General features: G+C 34.5%; 2 protein-coding genes and 1 pseudogene across 4 annotated transcripts; all 3 read left to right on the top strand.

Annotated features, from left to right (window-relative positions):
• The first annotated feature begins 299 nt into the window (after positions 1-299).
• LOC144561812 (cytochrome b561 and DOMON domain-containing protein At5g47530-like) lies at positions 300-1,577 on the top strand. The gene is made up of 2 exons (XM_078310907.1): positions 300-608; positions 1,077-1,577. The coding sequence occupies exons 1-2, from the start codon at positions 336-338 to the stop codon at positions 1,365-1,367; spliced, it is 564 nt and encodes a 187-aa protein (XP_078167033.1). The 5' UTR covers positions 300-335; the 3' UTR covers positions 1,368-1,577.
• Positions 1,578-8,475: 6,898 nt separating this feature from the next.
• LOC144561914 (UDP-glycosyltransferase 88B1 pseudogene) lies at positions 8,476-10,188 on the top strand (annotated as a pseudogene). The gene has a single exon (XR_013513939.1). The product of XR_013513939.1 is annotated as a UDP-glycosyltransferase 88B1 pseudogene (transcript).
• Positions 10,189-13,555: 3,367 nt separating this feature from the next.
• Positions 13,556-16,372, top strand: HSA32 (Aldolase-type TIM barrel family protein). 2 transcript variants are annotated; one of them, XM_078311019.1, is made up of 6 exons: positions 13,556-13,768; positions 14,169-14,360; positions 14,635-14,845; positions 15,296-15,519; positions 16,161-16,242; positions 16,276-16,372. In XM_078311019.1, exons 1-5 carry the CDS (start codon positions 13,628-13,630, stop codon positions 16,230-16,232), a joined length of 840 nt encoding a protein of 279 aa, XP_078167145.1. In that variant the 5' UTR covers positions 13,556-13,627; the 3' UTR covers positions 16,233-16,242; positions 16,276-16,372. The 2 variants fall into 2 exon arrangements, with proteins under 2 accessions (XP_078167145.1, XP_078167144.1); XM_078311018.1 differs by having other exon boundaries at positions 16,161-16,372.
• Positions 16,373-18,984: the final 2,612 nt, after the last annotated feature.

Raw genomic sequence — 18,984 nt, forward strand, 5'->3', positions numbered from 1 at the left:
AATGACAATATTCATAATTACAGAGAAATTTCATTTAATTTACTAATTAGGAAACAGTTCTAACCTTAGTAATTTCTTTTTTTTCCTACCTAATATATATGCACACTTTTATATTGATCTATCATAACACTTGTATTGATTCTAAGCTAGCACATCCAACTTCAGATCAATGATACACCTAACTTAGATAAAGGCACCAAAATTATGTCATACCCTTACAATATAATCTTATATTCAACACAACCCCAACTCTCTCCACCAAACCCTAACACTTTTTATACACCTCTGCACTGGCTTCTCTCTTCAAACCATAAACTGATCAGCTTCCAAGTAAAATGGCATCTCAGATCAAATTTCTCCTACCTCTCTCAACTCTTGCAATCTTTTTTTTGTACTCAACTAATGCACAATCTTGCTCTAACTACACCTTCTCTGACAATAAAGCTTATAGCTCATGTACCGATCTCCCGCATTTAGGAGCAGCACTTCATTACAACCAGGCAACCTCCTCGAATGCCATCGACATCGCCTTTCGGGCCCCACAGAGTCACTCTGGGTGGGTTGCTTGGGGATTGAACTCTAAGGGCCCATCCATGGTCGGTTCACAGGTAGGATCAAGAATGAACATACCAGAATTTGGTATTACTTTTGTCTGGAATTTTGGTTCACTACAGTCAATTTCATACATTTATATATTGTTTTAGTTCATTACAGTCAATTTTATCCATTTATCGGGTATATATATTCCCCTATAAAACATATCCGTTGCATTCCGTTTTACCGTAAATCAAATTGAAATATTTATTTTCCATGACACACGCACACACACCATTTATCTAGTTCATTTTTCATTCTTATTATTTTATCATACCATTTCAACCGAGGACAATTCCCCAGTATTAGCTCTGGATACCTTTCTCTGCTTTTATTGATCAATGGATTATTAGTAGTGTGACATTTTTGGAAACTCAGCTAAACACAAATCTTTATTACAAAAACTTAAGTAATTTTAGCATCAAGTGGATACATCCTATCAAAACAAAAATCATGATTCATTACTCTGTTTCTATGTACAGGTACTAGTCGCATTCTTTCATTCCAACGGAAGCCTGGTGGCATATCCTACACAGCTAGATAGCTATTCTCCCTCGATGGCCCCCGGAGACCTGACATTCCCTGTGTCACATGTGTCGGCAGAGTACATTAACAAAGAAATGATCATCTATGCTACCTTAAGTCTCCCTAAAGCAGAGACCAAGTTCAACCATGTCTGGCAGGCTGGGAGCACTGTAGCAAGTGATGTGCCTGGGGTTCATCCTACCAGTGGCGAGAACATACTCTCCAAAGGCACTGTCCAGTTCCAGTAACTGATGTACTTCTTGCATATATATACCTTTACATTGTATCGTGGATGTGTACGCTTTTCTTTTCTAGATTGGTCGTATACATGTAGAGTACCTTTTATGTGATATGAGTTACTGAGACCATGGAGGAGTGCCATAGAAAATATTTGCATTTCAGTACTACATTTCGACTGTATTTAATACATACATGTATCTTTTAAAAATTTCTATATAGATTTGGACTTCATTTAATACATATACATGTATCTTTTACGTCTCTATTATTTTGTACAACTAGTTGTTGGTAAAGATTCCGGAAAATATGGATGCATGTTTGTATATTTAATTAAAGGGATTTCAAAATAAAATTTAAAATAAATGAAATTTGGAAGCAGACATTGAATGAACTTTTGTAACAACTTTGTGCCAAGGGTTTATTCAAAGGTTGGGGCCTGAACACTTGGGCTTTACAGTAAGGCCTACAAAGCCCGCATCTGTTTCAAAATTGATACAATCCTGCGCTTCAAAGTTGAAACTATTCCAAAAAACCAAGAGAAGGATCCTAAGCAGAAAGACGAAAACATTTTTTTTATCTGCTCATTTTTCGTTAAATTCGGTCCAGTAGGAATCATTTGATATAAAAAAAATTTACGTATTTATTCGCACAAATTTTAAAGATGTTTACATGAATTTTAATAGTAATTGGACTCCTTTTATCGAACATTGAACCAGGGCGCAAATTTTATTCTCATAAATGTGTCAGATATTTTTTAGATAATTTTATCGGTCATGTTGATGATTGCTTGAAGTTGATTTGTTTAAATTTGTGTTGTTAGCGGTTGTATTTTTTATTATTATTTCGATAATGTTGGAATGCAGAATGATAGATGTAATTTTTTATTTTTATTGAATGAAACATTGTATGTTTGGAATTTAATATCAGAATAATAATGATTTCAGAGGTTTGATACAAATATCATGCATTAATTTTCCGCTAAAAAGATGAAAGCTAGAGTGGTCCGAGCCTCCGGGGGGGAGAATTGAATATGGAATTTACCGAGGGACGAGGGCTTCTAGAATCCAATTTTTTGGAAGCAAATCTGCTCCTTTTTTTGAGAAAAGGAGGACTCTTTTATTCACCAATCCGAACCGTTCAAAATTGATTAAACGGCTTCAATTACATTTTTCTTTTATATCAATATAATCTATTAAAACGAATTAGATTTAATTGAAGCCGTTTGATCAATTTTGAACGGCTCAGATTGGAAAATAAGAGGGCCCTCCTTTTTTTCAAGAAAAGAAGGAGAATTTATTCCCAATTTTTTATAGTAGCTTTACAGTTGTGCTACAGTTTTGCTCTTTTCCTTGCTTTATTCCTTGATAAATGCATCTTTGTTCCACAAGGACCACAACTCAACATGCCGGTTCTATTTAGCTTCCCCAAAAGAAGCCAGGAATTACCGAGATTTTTATTTTTACTCAAAAATTTTTTTTTATTAAAAATAACTACTGTTGGGCAGAATTTTTAAAAATATCCAATCCGCGGTCCGGAATTTTTTATTCCGCCCCGTGGAAAAAATCTGCGGGCCGGGAATTTTAATATATATATATATTTTTTGAGATTATGTTGTTCAGTTTGTTTTGAATTTAGATTAGTTTGAATCATTAAGTCGGAGGTTTGTATGAATTGTTAAGTTAGAGTGCTTCTGAATCCAATTTTGCACCTCTGGTTAACATAGTAAAACATCTTCAAAAATCATGAACATTGACCGACATGCAGTCTTGACATCATAGAACAAAACTGTGAAGTTTCATAAAAAATCTCAAAACAGATTGTGAGATATCATCTCTCAAAAATTGCTCGAACTGCTGAAGGAGTGCTTCTGAGCCCAACTTTGCACCTCTGGTTAACATACCAAAGCATCTTCAAAAATCATGAAAATTTACCGACATGTAGTTTTGACATCGTAGAACAAGACTGTGAACTTTCAAACCAAATCTCAAAACAGATCGCGAGATAACATCTCTCAAAAATTACCCGAACTGCTGAAGGAGTGCTTCTGAGCCCAAATTTGCACCTCTGGTTAACATAGCAAACCATCTTCAAAAATCATGAAACTTGACCAACATGTAGTCTTGACATCGTAGAACACGACTGTGAAGTTTCACACAAAATCTCAAAACAAATCACGAGATATCATCTCTCAAAAATTGCCCGAACTGCTGAAGGAGTGCTCCTGAGTCCAATTTTGCAGCTCTGGTTAACATACCAAAGCATCTTCAAAAATCATAAAAATTGACCGACATGCAATTTTGATATCATAGAACATGACTGTGAAGTTTCACACAAAATCTCAAAACATATTGTGAGATATTATCTCTCAAAAATTGCTCGAACTTCTGCGCGATCTGTTTTAAGATTTTTTGTGAAACTTCACAGTCATGTTCTACGATGTCAAGACTGCATGTCAGTCAATTTTCATGATTTTTGAAAATGCTTTGGTATGTTAACCAGAGGTGCAAAGTTGGTGTCAGAAGCACTCTTTCAGCAGTTCGGGCAATTTTTGAGAGATGATATCTCGTGATCTGTTCTGAGATTTTGTGTTAAACTTCACAGTCGTGTTCTACGATGTCAAGACTGCATGTCGGTCAAGTTTCATGATTTTTGAAGATGTTTTTCTATGTTAACCAGAGGTGTAAAGTTGGGCTCAGAAGCACTCCTTCAGCAGTTCGGACAATTTTTGAGATATGATATCTCGCGATCTGTTTTGATATTTTGTATGAAACTTCACAGTTTTGTTCTACGATGTCAACACTAAATGTCGGTCAATTTTCATGATTTTTGAAGATATTTTGCTATGTTAACCAGAGGTGCAAAATTGAATTCAGAAACACTATGACTTAACAATTCATACAAATAAAATTCATACAAACCTCCAACTTAACAATTCAAACTAATTTAAATTTCAAACAAACTGAATAGCATAATTTCCAAAAAAAAAAATTATTAAAATTCCCAGGCCGCGGATTTTTTTCTGCGGGTTAGGTATTTTTAAAAATTCCGCCGAACCGTGGTTATTTTTAATAAAATATTTTTTTTTGGGTAAAAATAAAAATGTCGGCAGAAATTAAATTAAAAATGTATCTAAGAGTATTTGTACGGGGAAAATTTTATTTTTAAAAACATCCTCACAGTTTATTTTACTTATTAAGATGTAACTAATTTATAATTTAAAACAAATTGTCTTAAGAAAATTATTTTCTAACTAATTCGATTGGCTCTTTTTAAGGTTACTCTATATTTCTTACATTATAAATGCATCTTTATTCCATAACCCTGAGGGCTTGCTCCAGAAGGAGGGACGCGGAGGGAAGGAACGGTAGCGGAGGTGAAAACTCTGAAAATTTAGTCAGCCCAGATCAAGTCCCCTGCTCTAGAAGAGGAGAATCAGAGAGGGAGCGAAGGGGAACGAGGGGGAACACACACTGTTCGAAGGGGAGAGCCAACGCATTTGGACAAAATTTGTCACCCCTGATTTGAAGTGTAAATTTCAAATCAACACGACCGGCCACCTTTTTTTATATAAACTTTCCCATCTCTTTATTTTTTTAATTCCCGATCTATCTCTTCTGTTTTTTTTTTAATTCAATGTCTTCTTCGATTAGATATCTTCTCTTTCTCTGACACCGCCTCAGTCGTTGCTCCGACCACAACGCCACTTACTCACGGGTCCTACTTCAACTCATATTATAACACTATGATATAATTAGTGACTAATGTTTTGATAATACGATATATGTTTTATAATCAACAAACTTATTATGAAAATATTAGATCTAATATCTATATTCATCCGATATCCAATCCGTATCTGTAGCGTTTAATATCCGATTATCTGTATCTGAGACTATCCATATACTTAGACATAATTAGTGACTAATATGATAGTTGTTGCCTATGCTTAGATATAAGTTTGTGGTCAAAGTATACGGATAGTCTCGGATAGTCACTAAATATTAAACGATTTAAGTATAATGCTATAACATAATTAGTGACTAATATTTTGATAATATGATAGTTGTTGCCTATGCTTTCTAAGTCCGATGGATATCTTGAGATTTTATATGATAGGTTAATAGACTTGATATGATAGATTTACAGACTTGATGTGAAAATTTTATAGACTTAATATGTTGTAATTACTTCGTTTTTTTCGTAGATTCTTTTTTCTGTAATTTAGTTTTTGTGTCATGTTTTCTCTTTTTAATAAATTTTATTTCGCCTTGCAAATTTCTCTTACAATTTGGAAAGAATGTCTACAATTTGCATATATGTCGCATATTTTGAGATACCATACGAAGATATTGAATTTGTTAAGAACAGTGAAAAAGACATGACCCAGTAGCTTTGTAGATTTGATATGATAGGCTTATAGACTTTATAAGATCGATTTATATACTAAATATGAATACAAACTTGGTCTGTTGACTGTTGTAATTTCCAGGCTTTATTTGCAAATCCAAAAAGATAAAATTTTGAGATTAGTTGTTAGGCTTACAGATTTGAAATCACCAATTTACAGAGCTGTATAGCAAAAAAATTTAATATTTGAATGCAGCAAATTTAAAAGGATAAAATTTTGAAATTAGTTGCTATGTTAACATACTTGATAATAGCACTTTACATGGTTGTATACCAATGTTTACATACTTGAAATATTCAATTTTATTACTTCGATGAAACAGATCTAAAAAGATAAAAGTCAGAGTTTACTTGTTAGGTTCACATACTTCAAAACAATGCTTTACAGAGTTCAGTTGTAAGGTTTAAAGTCATCAAAAGCCTTGGATTTAAATAATTACAAATAACAACGGGCTCCAAACAACGGGCTCCAATCTAAAAAAATAATTTAGAGGTTTACAAACTTCAAATAAACATTTTATAGAATTTGTAGTTTACAAGCTTGTGATGAACAATTTACATATTTTATAAGTGGTCCTCATTAGTTGTTAATTTTGAAAAATCAGTATGAATCTTCTAGAAGTGGTCCTAGTCAAAGTAGTTAGTATAGGGATTTGACCAAAAACCACATCTTAAACGAAAAATTCGTTAGTTTTATAGACTTTGGTACAAAGTTTATAGATTTCGGTGTAAAATTCGTTAATTCTGAAAAATCGCAACAATTAATATGAATTTTTTTTTTAAATTGAGTCTTGGAGACAATTAGTCAGATTCCAGATTAAAAATGCAGCTAGGATATCTGCATTGAAATATTTATATTTATTTAAGAAATTACTTTTTAGCTGTTTTAATTGGCACTTATTGTGCTCTCTCTGTTTGTTGCTCGTATAAATAAGTCAATACGATTCATTGAATTATAAAGACACATATATGACCAAACAAACTACTGTTTGAGTGGCCGAGGGAGAAACTTGTCAAAGAGGAATGACGAAAAACGCAATTGATAGTATAAATTTTAATTGCTAGTGTATTATTAAATAAATGTATGGAGACTAACATATAATTATCCAAACAACTTGAACATTTATATCGACAACAACTTCCAATTTCAAAATTTTAATCGTATAATTAGAAATTCACTAGATAAATTTCCGTTTGTTGATAAAATATAAATGGGAGTTATAATATCTCCAAATAATTTTGGTAAGAACAATATTAATATAAAATAATGATACTGCTCATACACACAAACGTCTTGCTTCAGCTGTGTATGGGCATAGAAACAAATTTCTCTCACATTATGATATGTATATTTATAATCGGTTTGCATAATTTTTCTAGCTTCGAGTTATTAGGGAATTAAGTGTGTGTTCGAATATTACGTAGTTTCGGATCATCTTATATTCAAATTTATTGGAATTACAAATTTGTTGGGTTCAATTAATTTTGAATGGAGATGTAATATATTTGTATATCTATTCAGGTTCTGATCAAATTGGTCTTTAATTTTATAAAGACTGTACTGAATTATAACGTCAAATTTATTGGACGAATTGTTTTAGTTAAGTGAGATACAATAAAATATACACTTAAAAGAGTGAGGCTACGATAGCATGCATATTACAGTCGTACCGGTCTTTATTTTTGAAGTTTAGATAATCGATTTAAATTTTTATCATGTTCTTTATATAAAAATTTACTTGAATATTAAATTTTGTATTTTGTTAAAATTATTTTACTATTTTTAAATAGATAATAAACACTGATTTTGGATAACACATAATATTTAGATCAAGCAATATTCCATATATCTTAAGAAATAATTTAAAATATAATTTGATTTTTGTTTAACATTTCGGATTAACTATATTATAGAAGAGAATACGTCTATCCGTAGAGTTCAAATGATTTTATTTTTTATGTCTCCATCATACTTCTGCTTTTTTTTATTTTCTAATAACACAAATTTTAAATTTTATATGTTAAGATAAAATCATTAAATGTGATTAATATTATTTTATATACGTATATACAAATTCATTATCACTTTTTGGTTTTACTTTTATAAAAATCAATAAATTGAAAAATTAATGTCCATAACTTATTGATTTATTCATATCAATATAACGTTGTCAATTTATAATATCAATCAAAATAAAATTAAAATATCATAATATTTTGTACGTGCATAAAGAGATTGACATAAACTAGATTGAACAATTTTAGTTGAAAATATATATTTTTAAAAAATAATTAAAAATTTTATTTTGAATTTTTAAATTATTTAAGTTTAAACAATGAGGAATGACGGAGAAAATAAGAAGATGATGTTTGAATCCCTCCGTAAATATTTGAATTTATCCCCTCATGTTACCTGACTGAGTAGAATTGAATCGGACGGTCAGAAAATGGATTAGCACGCATCTCAAAGCACAAATAATCCCGCCCCTCTGACATCTCGAATCCCGACCGGATGAGAGTAAATCTCAGCCGTCCGTTTCAATTGTGTTGAGTCAGGTACCTGGGAGGATACGGATCCTAAATATTATCGGAGTCTCACTCTACACGAAAATATAAATATTTAATTTGGTGAGTGGCACACGTGGCACACCTATTCTCCTTAAATGCACCCCTGCCAGTTGCCACAATCGATGAATCGAATCGATTAATTCCTGCCTATCTTAAAGGGCTTGACCGTCTTCATTCATATAAAGTTATAAACATCCCCCAACCAAAATTTGATAATCGTATCCATACCATTGAAATTAACGATGGAGAAGAAGGAGGCCATAGTGCTTTATCCCGGCATGGGCGCCGGCCACCTATCTCCGATGGTGCTTCTCGCGAGACGACTAACCCGGCACGGGTTTTCGGTATCCATTGTCACGACTGATCCCCGTCATCAACCCGGCTCCATTAAAACCGCCACATCAGATATCTCGTCTCCCGATCCTTTGATTTCTTTTCATACACTGCCGGCTGTTTCATGCGCTCCGGCCAAGAACAAGCACCCCATTTGTTTCAAGTACGATATCATTAGAGAATACAATCCGAAACTCCTCGAATTCTTGGCCTCGCTCTCCACGACAATGACAATTCGCGCAATAATCCTAGATTTTTTTCATGCTGAGGCAATCGGCATAGCTCGAGAGCTTGAGATCCCGGTATATCTTTTAATGACATCAGGCGCTTCTATTCTAGCGGTATTCCTTCACCTCCCTGTTTTACACTATTCAATTGAAAAATCTTACAAGGATATGGGCGACATCCCGGTAAATGTCCCGGGTGTTCCTCCAATACCGGCCTATGATATGCCGGTGTCGGTTTATGATCGAGAGAGTGAGACGTATCAAGGCCGTATGAGGAACTTTAAACAAATGATTGAAGCCGATGGAATCATCATAAATACCTTTGAAGCACTGGAACCGAGAGCTGTGACGGCTTTGAAAGAAGGGAAGTGTGTGCCTAGCCACCGGACACCTCCAGTTTATTGTATCGGTCCATTGATAGCAGGTAATGATGAACAGAAAGAAAGCCAGGGAAGGCACGAGTGTCTTGCCTGGCTAGACTCGCAGCCTAAGAGGAGCGTCGTCTTCCTCTGTTTTGGCAGTTCCGGTGCTTTTACACCCGAACAGATCAAGGAAATTGCTGTCGGATTAGAAAACAGTGAGCATAGGTTTCTGTGGGTAGTGTGCAGCAGGAATGATGCGAAAAATATCTTCGAGCCACGCAACGAGCCCGATTTAAATTCACTCTTGCCAAAAGGATTCCAAGCCCGGACCCAAGATCGTGGAATGGTTGTCAAGTTGTGGGCCCCACAAATCGAGGTGCTGAACCACGAGTCGATCGGTGGTTTTGTGAGCCACTGCGGGTGGAACTCAACGCTAGAGGCAATGTTAGCAGGTGTACCGATGATATGCTGGCCAATGTACGCCGAGCAAACATTAAACAAGGTGTTGTTGGTCGAGGAGATGAAGGTAGGAGTGGCGATTAACGGGTACGACAAGGAACTGGTGAGGGCCGAGGAAGTAGAGGCGAAAGTGCGGTACCTGATGCAGTCGGAAGGTGGCGCGGCGATGAGAGAGCAAATGGCGGCTTTCAAGGAGAAGGCCGTCGAGGCGTTGGCTGAAGACGGGTCGTCAGGTGAGGAATTGGAGGCGTTACTGAGAGATTTGAGAAACGCAAAGAAACTGACAGCAATAGCATAGAGCTGAGAATTAATGAATTCATCTAGCTACTTGTTTCTTTTGTTTTGAAACAGTAACAATAACCTGTAGTAAGTTTCATCAAAAAGGATCACTAATTTCTTGGTCTCGAAGGGGAATTACTGTACTATATGTCTGTCTTTTTCACTTTTTTATTTTTACTTGTGTTTTTTGGTCATCAGATGTTTTTTCTTTTTCAGCATTGTACTGTGTAATATATTACTGTCCTACTCTAGACTGGTGCGCTCTCAAATGCGTAGCCCCAGGTTTTTGGGAAAATAAATCTGCTGTAATTCTTGAAAAATTTCAGGATCATGTAATTCCGATCTCAGTCATTGGTCTTTCTCGAGATGTGTACATGAAAACTTATTTTTTTTATAATATTTTCGAGATCTGTACACTGAAAAAATAGATGATTAATATTGAAATTTCAAGACCCTATAATTCCTTCTGGAATTACAGCAGATTTGGACTCGATTTTTGGTGGGTCTGTTCCGTTCAGGAACGTTTTTGGTCATGCTGAAGGTGTATGCCAGGATGGAATGGCTTTGGTGAGGAACCCCTGACAGCAATGGATACATGGCCTCTCTAACATTGTGATTTAGGCAATACACTCCAGTCTGCAACCAAGGCTTACATAGCAGTCTGTAATTGGCTTAGTTGTTTTTCCATTGCAAATGTAACTCACATGTAACCGATGTTTTTTGGAGTTTAATCAATGAAACCCTACGGGGATTTGACGCCAAAAAAAAGTTTCATCAAAAAGCAAAATCAAATTTAGCATATTTTGCAGAAAAAGTAGTGTGATTGTCGAATTTAGAGACTCGTACAGATTGTGACTGTTGAACTAAAATTGCGGCCCTCGCATCTTTTGTCACTTGTACACGACCTCCAATTCGATCGGAATTAGATCCCTCTATTAGCACCTCGAAATTGTGCAAAAAGGGATGAGAATTTTAATCTGAACCGTTCATCTAGTTCGACTTCTGATAATAAACCGTCCCATAGAAAATGAGACAATTAAATTACATTTGGGGAATTATGCTCCTTTTTTTTTTTCTGATATAAGGATTTGAATTCATATCTTCTAAAATATCTTAAAATTTGAATTGATATGATTCCGATTAGGTTCCGTACTAAAAGTCCGATTTTGAATAAACTGAAAAGTTGCGTTACCTCAAATTTAAGTCTGATTTTTTTTTTTTTTTGAAAACTTAGTAGTAGCTACCAAGGTTCGTGAAGGGGAATCGAATTCTCAACCTTTGGGTATAACAACTCTATGACATTTTTCTAGCCAATTGTGCTACCTCCCCTTTCTCAAGTCTGAATTTTCTAATTTATCTTCCGTGCAGGCTGTGCAGTAAAGCCTGCAAAGCAAAGGGTCAGAAAAAAAATATTAAAGATAATGATTTGGGCCGTTTAGGCCGCGAAACTGACTAGGACAGTTCCGCAGTTAAAATCCGCGAATCAGAATTTATTTTAGTGTGGAGAAAGTAAAAATTGAAATTAATCTTTATTTTATATCCATTATGTTAAATGGTTTAGATTGACTATTTGGATTTTGAAAATGTAAGATGTAATCTGAAGTCACTAAAAAAGAATGTAAGTGGATTCCTCCTCGTATCTATGTATTAGTTTTAAAATTAAATATATTATATATAATTTATTAATCTTTACTGTTCATTTTTTCAAGAAAATATCTTATTTAAATATACTACTGCAAAAAGAAAACAAAAATAGTAAAGAAAAAAAGAACATAAGCGTTGAATCCTACGTCTTCACCTGATACCAAATCTTAAATCTTAAACTTTGATAAAAATTGCATTGTTGATATTATTGTGTTTTTATGTTTGGTATGACTTATAAGACTTTCCTGACTCAGAAACTAAAGTGAGAAGGAACAATTCAAAAATTCATATCAATTCATGATACACCATATGCCCTAAATAAATCATGCATGAACGAGACGTGCCGTTAAAGATAAAATAAAATAAAATGCAAAGATGATATTTTTTTGGATGAAAGTCCTAGCTAATTTCATTGATAGAAAGTAGTAGTTACATAAGATTAGACAACTAATGTATGTAAAAGTATATAACTAAATAAAACAAAAAAATGCACATGGATATGTGTATTTTGTGAACGCAAATTGATCATCCTTTCTTGATTAGAGTGGTGAGAGCCTAGCGATAGTATCCTCTGTACGCATATTATAGTCGGAAAGACACTGAATCCAAATTGGATCGGAAATTGAATCGATCGGACCAGGACAGTCACTCATCGGCTGAGCAGGCACTGAATCGAATCAGACTGTGAACTAAATCAATAAGTCCAAAACAGTCACCTCGAAACAGGAAAAACAAAAAGAAAAAACAGAAAGCAGCACAAAACCAGACATAACATCATCATCACAAAAAATGATATTTATTTCATAACTTAACATTTATTCAAAAATATATATAAAGTAACTATATATATAACTCGTTCCACCCACTCTTCCATTATCAAAGAAGAGAAGATAATAAAAGCAAACTACTAGTATTAGAGACCAAAAACCTCCAGAAAGACGATGCGAAGAACGATGACCAGATCCACAAAGTGGAAGAACCAAAGAATGGTTGTCAAATCCGCTAGATGAAAGCATCGGCTCGAACGACGACGGAGGAATAAGCAGTGGTCAGATCTACTAGGCGGAAGCACCAAAAATAGTAATTAGATCCACTAGAAGTACTGATTCAAATGAAAAAGATGGAGAGTAAGTGGAGGAGAGAGAAGACTGCGGGAGGTGGGGGGCGCAGTCCTGATCGCCATGGCGAAATATTTTCGCTTGGCTCACCGCTTAAGCGGCGTAAATGCTGATTGCATGATAAACAAAGAGTGAAGATAATTTTGACTTTCTAATTCTTAATCAAAATTAAATTAAGATTTTTTAACAATTTAATTAAATTTAGCAAAGGATTAATAACATGAGAAATAGATAAAAAAAATATTATAAGAGCTGAGAAGAGAAGTGGATAAGATAAATTTAAAATATTTTAACATAAAAAATTAATATAAAATACATAATTTTTTATTTTTATAAATGACCTCAGAGGTAGACAGGTAGTCCAGCTCCAGCCTAATAAAGTACGACAGGATAAGTTTTTTTTTTTGGCAGAATAAGTTAACTCTGGCGGTTTCGAGTATATATTATTTGTTTTATAGCGTATAACTCAAAACATGATTTGATAATCATTCGGTTGACGAGTTACACAGTTCATATTTCACAGAGCATCTAAAACATCTCCATAATGCGACACCTGTCACTGACGAAGGGAGACAATTCCAGAACGTGCTGGAGCAATCTTCAACAAATCACCTAAAGTAATTCAATTTTTGAAATTATATCCTGACCGTCAGATCTGTTTAGGCACGAATATTAAAGGATCCCAATCCATGCCAACTGGGCCGGATTGGTCCGGATTCTGATCGAACAATCAGAATTTAAATTCAAAATTTGAGTTACTTTTAAGGAACGGACTCGTCTAGAACACCCTCGCTTATCCCTTCCAACGGTAAAGCCCCTCGCTACAGAGCACTGATCGAGAAATTCGAGCGACCGAGAGAGACAGAGAGAGATGGGATCATTCGAGAGGTACCGTTACATTGGATGGAAGCGGTTCACCGAGGATGAGGACCGACCGGAGAAGCCACGCCTATACGGTCTGACAGAGATGCGGAGCCCTGATTACCTCTTCCTCCGCCATGGGTCTCTCCAGGTCTCTTTTATTTCTTTAATTACCTCTAATACTGTACTGTTTACTATTATATATGTTGAGTATTGTTTGCAATTTATGCCAGATTGGTACTCTTTGCAAATGTGGCAAAACATAACGTTGAATTTGTAAAGAAACCATTAACGTTAAATGCAATTGGTTTTTTGTTTTCTTTTTTAATGATACGAAGCCTGAGCCACTTGCTTATGAATCTGCATAAAATCCAATAGAAAATCACTAGAGCTAAGTTGCCATCATCACTGTTGGGTGCTTAATTATACTAAAGAAGCAAGTGCTGTAACCTTTAATTGGTTAACTGTACAATTAAAGGATGTAAACTACAAATTATAGGACAAAGAAACAATGGCTGTAAACTGTAACTGGTTTAACTCAATAATTACAGGATGCATTGGACTCTATTGGGGAGTTGGTGGATGGGTTAAAGTTCTCAGGTGGGTCCCACAGCCTGACACCAAGCTCTGTGGTTAAGGAAATAACCGACCTTGCACATAGGCACAACATGTATGTCAGCTCTGGCGATTGGGCAGAGCACTTACTTCGTGCTGGCCCTGCTTCTTTCAAAAATTACTTAGAGGTGTGTTAGAAAAAACCCCATGATTAACTTGAGCATTCTTTAATCCAATAGCACCCCATAATTGTTTGAATATGCAAAAATTGGATTAATTGTTCGAAGGTCTTGGATGTCTTTGTCCAAATGAAATAGGTTATTCCATCATTTTTTTCCTGTCAATATAAAATTGGGTACTTATTTAGCAGTGCCAAATTTTTGTATATAATCATCGATTTTGCAAAACATGTAAAAAATAGGTTCAACAAAATAAGTACAATAACATGAAGCGTTGTTCCAGGAATGCCGGAATGTAGGATTCGATACAATTGAATTAAATACTATGTCACTGAAGCTGCCAGAGGAAGCACTTTTGAGATTTGTACGACTAATAAAGAGCTTTGGACTGAAGGCTAGGCCTGTATTTGCAGTAAAATTTGACAGCATTGACATTCCTGCCCCTGGTGACAGAGCATTTGGTTCTTACGTTGCACCAGTTCAACGAAGCTCAGGTGATTGGCTCTGATATTTCCTGTAATTCTTATGAGAGAAGCACCTGATATTTTCCTAATATGACACAATGGAACCTGCATTATTAATAACACATTTTCTCCATTGTGCCAGCTTCATACGAACATCAAACTTCCAGTAAAATCATCACCATCTTTTGTTTAAAATGACTGGCCTGATATAATCCTGCAAGTCAATCTGATTTATTGTTGAATTAATTATTGAATTTTTTTATTGTTAAGAGACCATGGGCAGAAGAAGTAATAGGGTTAATTTTATCTTTTAAATTTTTTAATTTTTTACAAAAAAAATACTATTAGCCCCCCTCATAAAATAAAATTACATAATACTTATATGCACTTCTGTAAACAGTCATGAAAGGACTGACACCACACTCTAATTTATATTTGTTTGATGGGATATTGAATATCAAATTTTTTACAACTCTGTAGAAAAAGTGGAAGATGTGGATTTGTTAATAAGAAAGGCAGAGAGATGCCTGGATGCTGGTGCAGACATGATTACAATAGATGCCGATGATGTGTGCATGTATCCTGACACTCTTAGGGCTGACATCATTGCAAAAATCATAGGTCGTTTGGGCCTTGAGAAAACCATGTTTGAGGTGTCCGATGCTAGAACTTCCGAGTGGTTTGTCAAACGATATGGACCTAGGGTATGTTTCTTTTCTTGGTATTGAGCAGTAAGTACCTGTCAAGAATTCATGGGTGGTATTTGAAGAACAGTAGTACCAATTAAAGCCCCTGGTTTAATGGTTATATGGAAAGAAGAAAAAAAATTAACCCCAGAATAATGAAGAATTCTTCCAAATTCACAGCAATTTTTGTAGTACTTGAGAAAAGATTCCAACAATATTTAGTTGCAAATAAGGCCTTATTTTTCCAGGGTGCTGCGAATGACAATCAACCATTAGAATGATGGTCAAGTTGTAAAAGAAATGGCAAATCTTCTTACAATTTCTAAAATAAAATGTGACACGTCTTCTAAATTAATTATAAAGTTTGATTACCTTGATTAGAATATAATTTGTGCTAAGGAGACTTTAGGATCATAGACAAATGTGTGGATAAGGAGTGAACTACAATTTTCCAGTACTCTAAAATGGGGAAAGAGATTGCAAAATGATGAATGACATTGGTGTTAACAAGCTAATCAGCAAATGGGAGTTGTTACTGCACAAATAAAACATTGGAAGTCTTTTGTAAAAGACCTGAAAAAAAAGTAAGTGTAGTATAACAATGTCAGTACCTATTGGCACCAGAGTTGTTCTGATAAAATTGTTCGTTTGATTGATAGGTGAACCTATTTGTGGACCGCTCAGAGGTAATGAATCTGGAGCGTCTACGCTCTCCTTTCTTTCTTGTGTAGTACGAGTACCTGTTATGTATTAATATATGCATATGCATTGCCTTGTTATGTATTAATATATGTATATGAATCTGGAGCGTCGACGCTCTCCTTTCTTTCTTGGAATGTTTGGACACTGTGTTTTTAAGAAAATAAATGATGATACGAGTAATGTGCTGAATGTAATTTGAGTAGATGCTATCAATCATCCAGAAGATGCTGACTGTTTGTACTCTGCAAATAGAGAGATGAATCTGTAGCATGGATCCATTCGTAATATGCATTTTACCATGGCTTCACATCTCAATTTTCAGGATAGTTTTCTTCATGAAGGATTTACTTTCAGATGCTTAATAAGAAACTCAAAATCAAGATCCGAGTCCATGAGGACATGTAATGGATTTCATTAAATGAAATCGGTGGGAATTGACCCCCTCTTCTGGGGAAAAAAATGATCGAGCAAAACAAATAACCTATTAAAACATGTAATATTAATTTGTTCAACTTCTCTGTACAATTTCTATATAAGAAACCTTCTAAAAAAAAATCAAATTGAAATTGAAATTAAGATCTTAAACAGATGTTATGTGCAGTAAGAGCTTTGGAAATGTTCTCTTAAATGGAGATAAAATTGAAATAAAACACAATGTTGCGCAAAGATACAACCAAAAGAGATTGGAAACAACAAATTGTCTTTTCACATCCATCTTTCTATGCCGGGCTACGGACCTAGGTGACACATCAATCATGAAACTGTTTCATTTTAATGGAGCAGGTATAGGGGTGAAAACGGAGCGGATACGGAGCGGATAATGCTGATACCATATCCGCATCCGTCGGATAATGAGCGGATACGAATACGGATACGGATAGTAAACGGATATCAAAATTCAAAACCAAATCCGCCTTAAACGGATACGGATACGGAACGGATAGTCTACGGATACGGATTCGAATACGGATACAAAACGAATAATTGCCGGATAATCGAGTCATATAAACTTTAAAATATAAATACTAATTAACAAAATTGAAATATAAATACTACCATCTTAGCATTCATTTAAAACTTTCAATTTACAAAATGACAGTGAAATTAATTATATCACTATCGATGCACAAAATATAACATTTTTTACGCCAAAATAATAGAAACTAGTATAGACAAACTGTATCACTTTATGCACAAAATACTATAGTTCTATAATAAAGGACACTAAGACATCATTCACCACTAAATTTGAAGCATCATCCACTCTACTCATGGCACCAAAGGATTTGATGAAGTTCCTATTGGAAAAAAAAACACAGTAAATTATTTGTGATATAAACACAGTAAAAAAAAAAAAAACATAGTAAATTGAAATATAAACACAGTAAAAAATAGCATCATCCACTCCACTCTACTCGGCTGAACTCACATATTCAAAATAGTTAGCATCTTACACCTAAGCTCTTTGATAAGGACAAACTACCAAGGCCCCAAATTTTAACATATTAGACCCTACATTTAAATTATTTTTGCTTTGGTCCCTGACAGATTATGAAAGTGCACCAGTAGCTATCTAAAACTGGTACGTACTGTACCAATAACCAAAAAATTGGTACCATTGTCTGATTCAGACAACCATGAACTAATGTTGGCCTAACAATTAGGGATAATCCATATTGGCCTAACAATCTTAGTCAAATACATATTTATTAATTAAACCTTAATATTTTCATTTTTTTCTTTTATTGTTTCCTTTTTTACTGTTTTTCTTGCAGAATTAAGGAACCTATAAATCCATAGTACAGATTAATGTTATCTACTAAACATATACCTTCTCCACTCGAGACCAATGTAGAATGTGACCTTCCAACAAACTCCTCAATATCATTAAAAATAGATTGCCCAGCATTAGTATGGCCTAAAAATAGATTACCCATACTTTAGATGTTAGAACTTTCTTTTTTGGAGGCACTGTAGCTGTTTCCTCTTGCTGATGCTGATTTTCCTCAACATCATTAGAAGGCCCGACATTAGTAGCTACTTCATTACCAAGCTCATTGGTCATAGACATTTCCTGCATGAAGAGATTTTTATTTAATTATTATGAGACAGTGGTGTAACAGGAATTACAGAAATAGAGATTTCACTGTTGCCAGTTTGATCAAAATAAATTGAAAAAAAAATTAAGGAATCAAACTTTCATGAAAACAAAATAAATATTTGAAACAAAAATATATGCCCTATTACATAAATTTTAAATTGAAACATCATATTCCAAGTTTCTGAACTAAAAATGTCAGATTAACCAGTAATTACTACTACCAGCTACCAATAGAAGAATCGTAGTTAAAATTCTCTAGTTCAACATTAATAAAGAGAACAAGATTAAATTAAATAAAGGGAAAAACGAAATTAGAAGTAGCACAGAGGAATCAAGGAAAAATTTTCTTACTAGTAACCAAGCGAAACCCTTCATTTAAAATATGGGTAAACATCTGTAAAGAGGAATCAAGCGAAACCCTTCGTTTACTAGTATGGGTAAACAAACGAAATCCTTTGTTTACTAGTACGCTAAATTTGCAAAGAGGAATCAAGGAAAATTTTCCTTACCAGTTAACAAGCGAAACCCTTCTTTAAGAAAGTGTATCGTTGACCGCAGCGGTTGCTTAGTCGGTGCCAACAAGCGTCATCGTCGGCCGACGAGAAACCTAAGAAGCGTAGTTGCTTAGTTTGTGCTTGGACGGGGGGAGAGAGAAGAGCGATGTGACAGGTAGAGAAAGG

The sequence above is a fragment of the Carex rostrata genome, chromosome 11, assembly GCF_964058835.1.
Source record: "Carex rostrata chromosome 11, lpCarRost1.2, whole genome shotgun sequence".
Classification (NCBI taxonomy): domain Eukaryota; kingdom Viridiplantae; phylum Streptophyta; class Magnoliopsida; order Poales; family Cyperaceae; genus Carex; species Carex rostrata.

Coding starts and splice junctions, on each gene's coding strand:
- LOC144561812 (XM_078310907.1), top strand. CDS start 336: ATGGCATCTCAGATCAAATTTCTCCTACCTCTCTCAACTCTTGCAATC. Junction 609..1,076: donor CATCCATGGTCGGTTCACAG/GTAGGATCAAGA, acceptor TTCTATGTACAG/GTACTAGTCGCATTCTTTCA.
- HSA32 (XM_078311018.1), top strand. CDS start 13,628: ATGGGATCATTCGAGAGGTACCGTTACATTGGATGGAAGCGGTTCACC. Junction 13,769..14,168: donor TCCGCCATGGGTCTCTCCAG/GTCTCTTTTATT, acceptor CAATAATTACAG/GATGCATTGGACTCTATTGG. Junction 14,361..14,634: donor CTTTCAAAAATTACTTAGAG/GTGTGTTAGAAA, acceptor GCGTTGTTCCAG/GAATGCCGGAATGTAGGATT.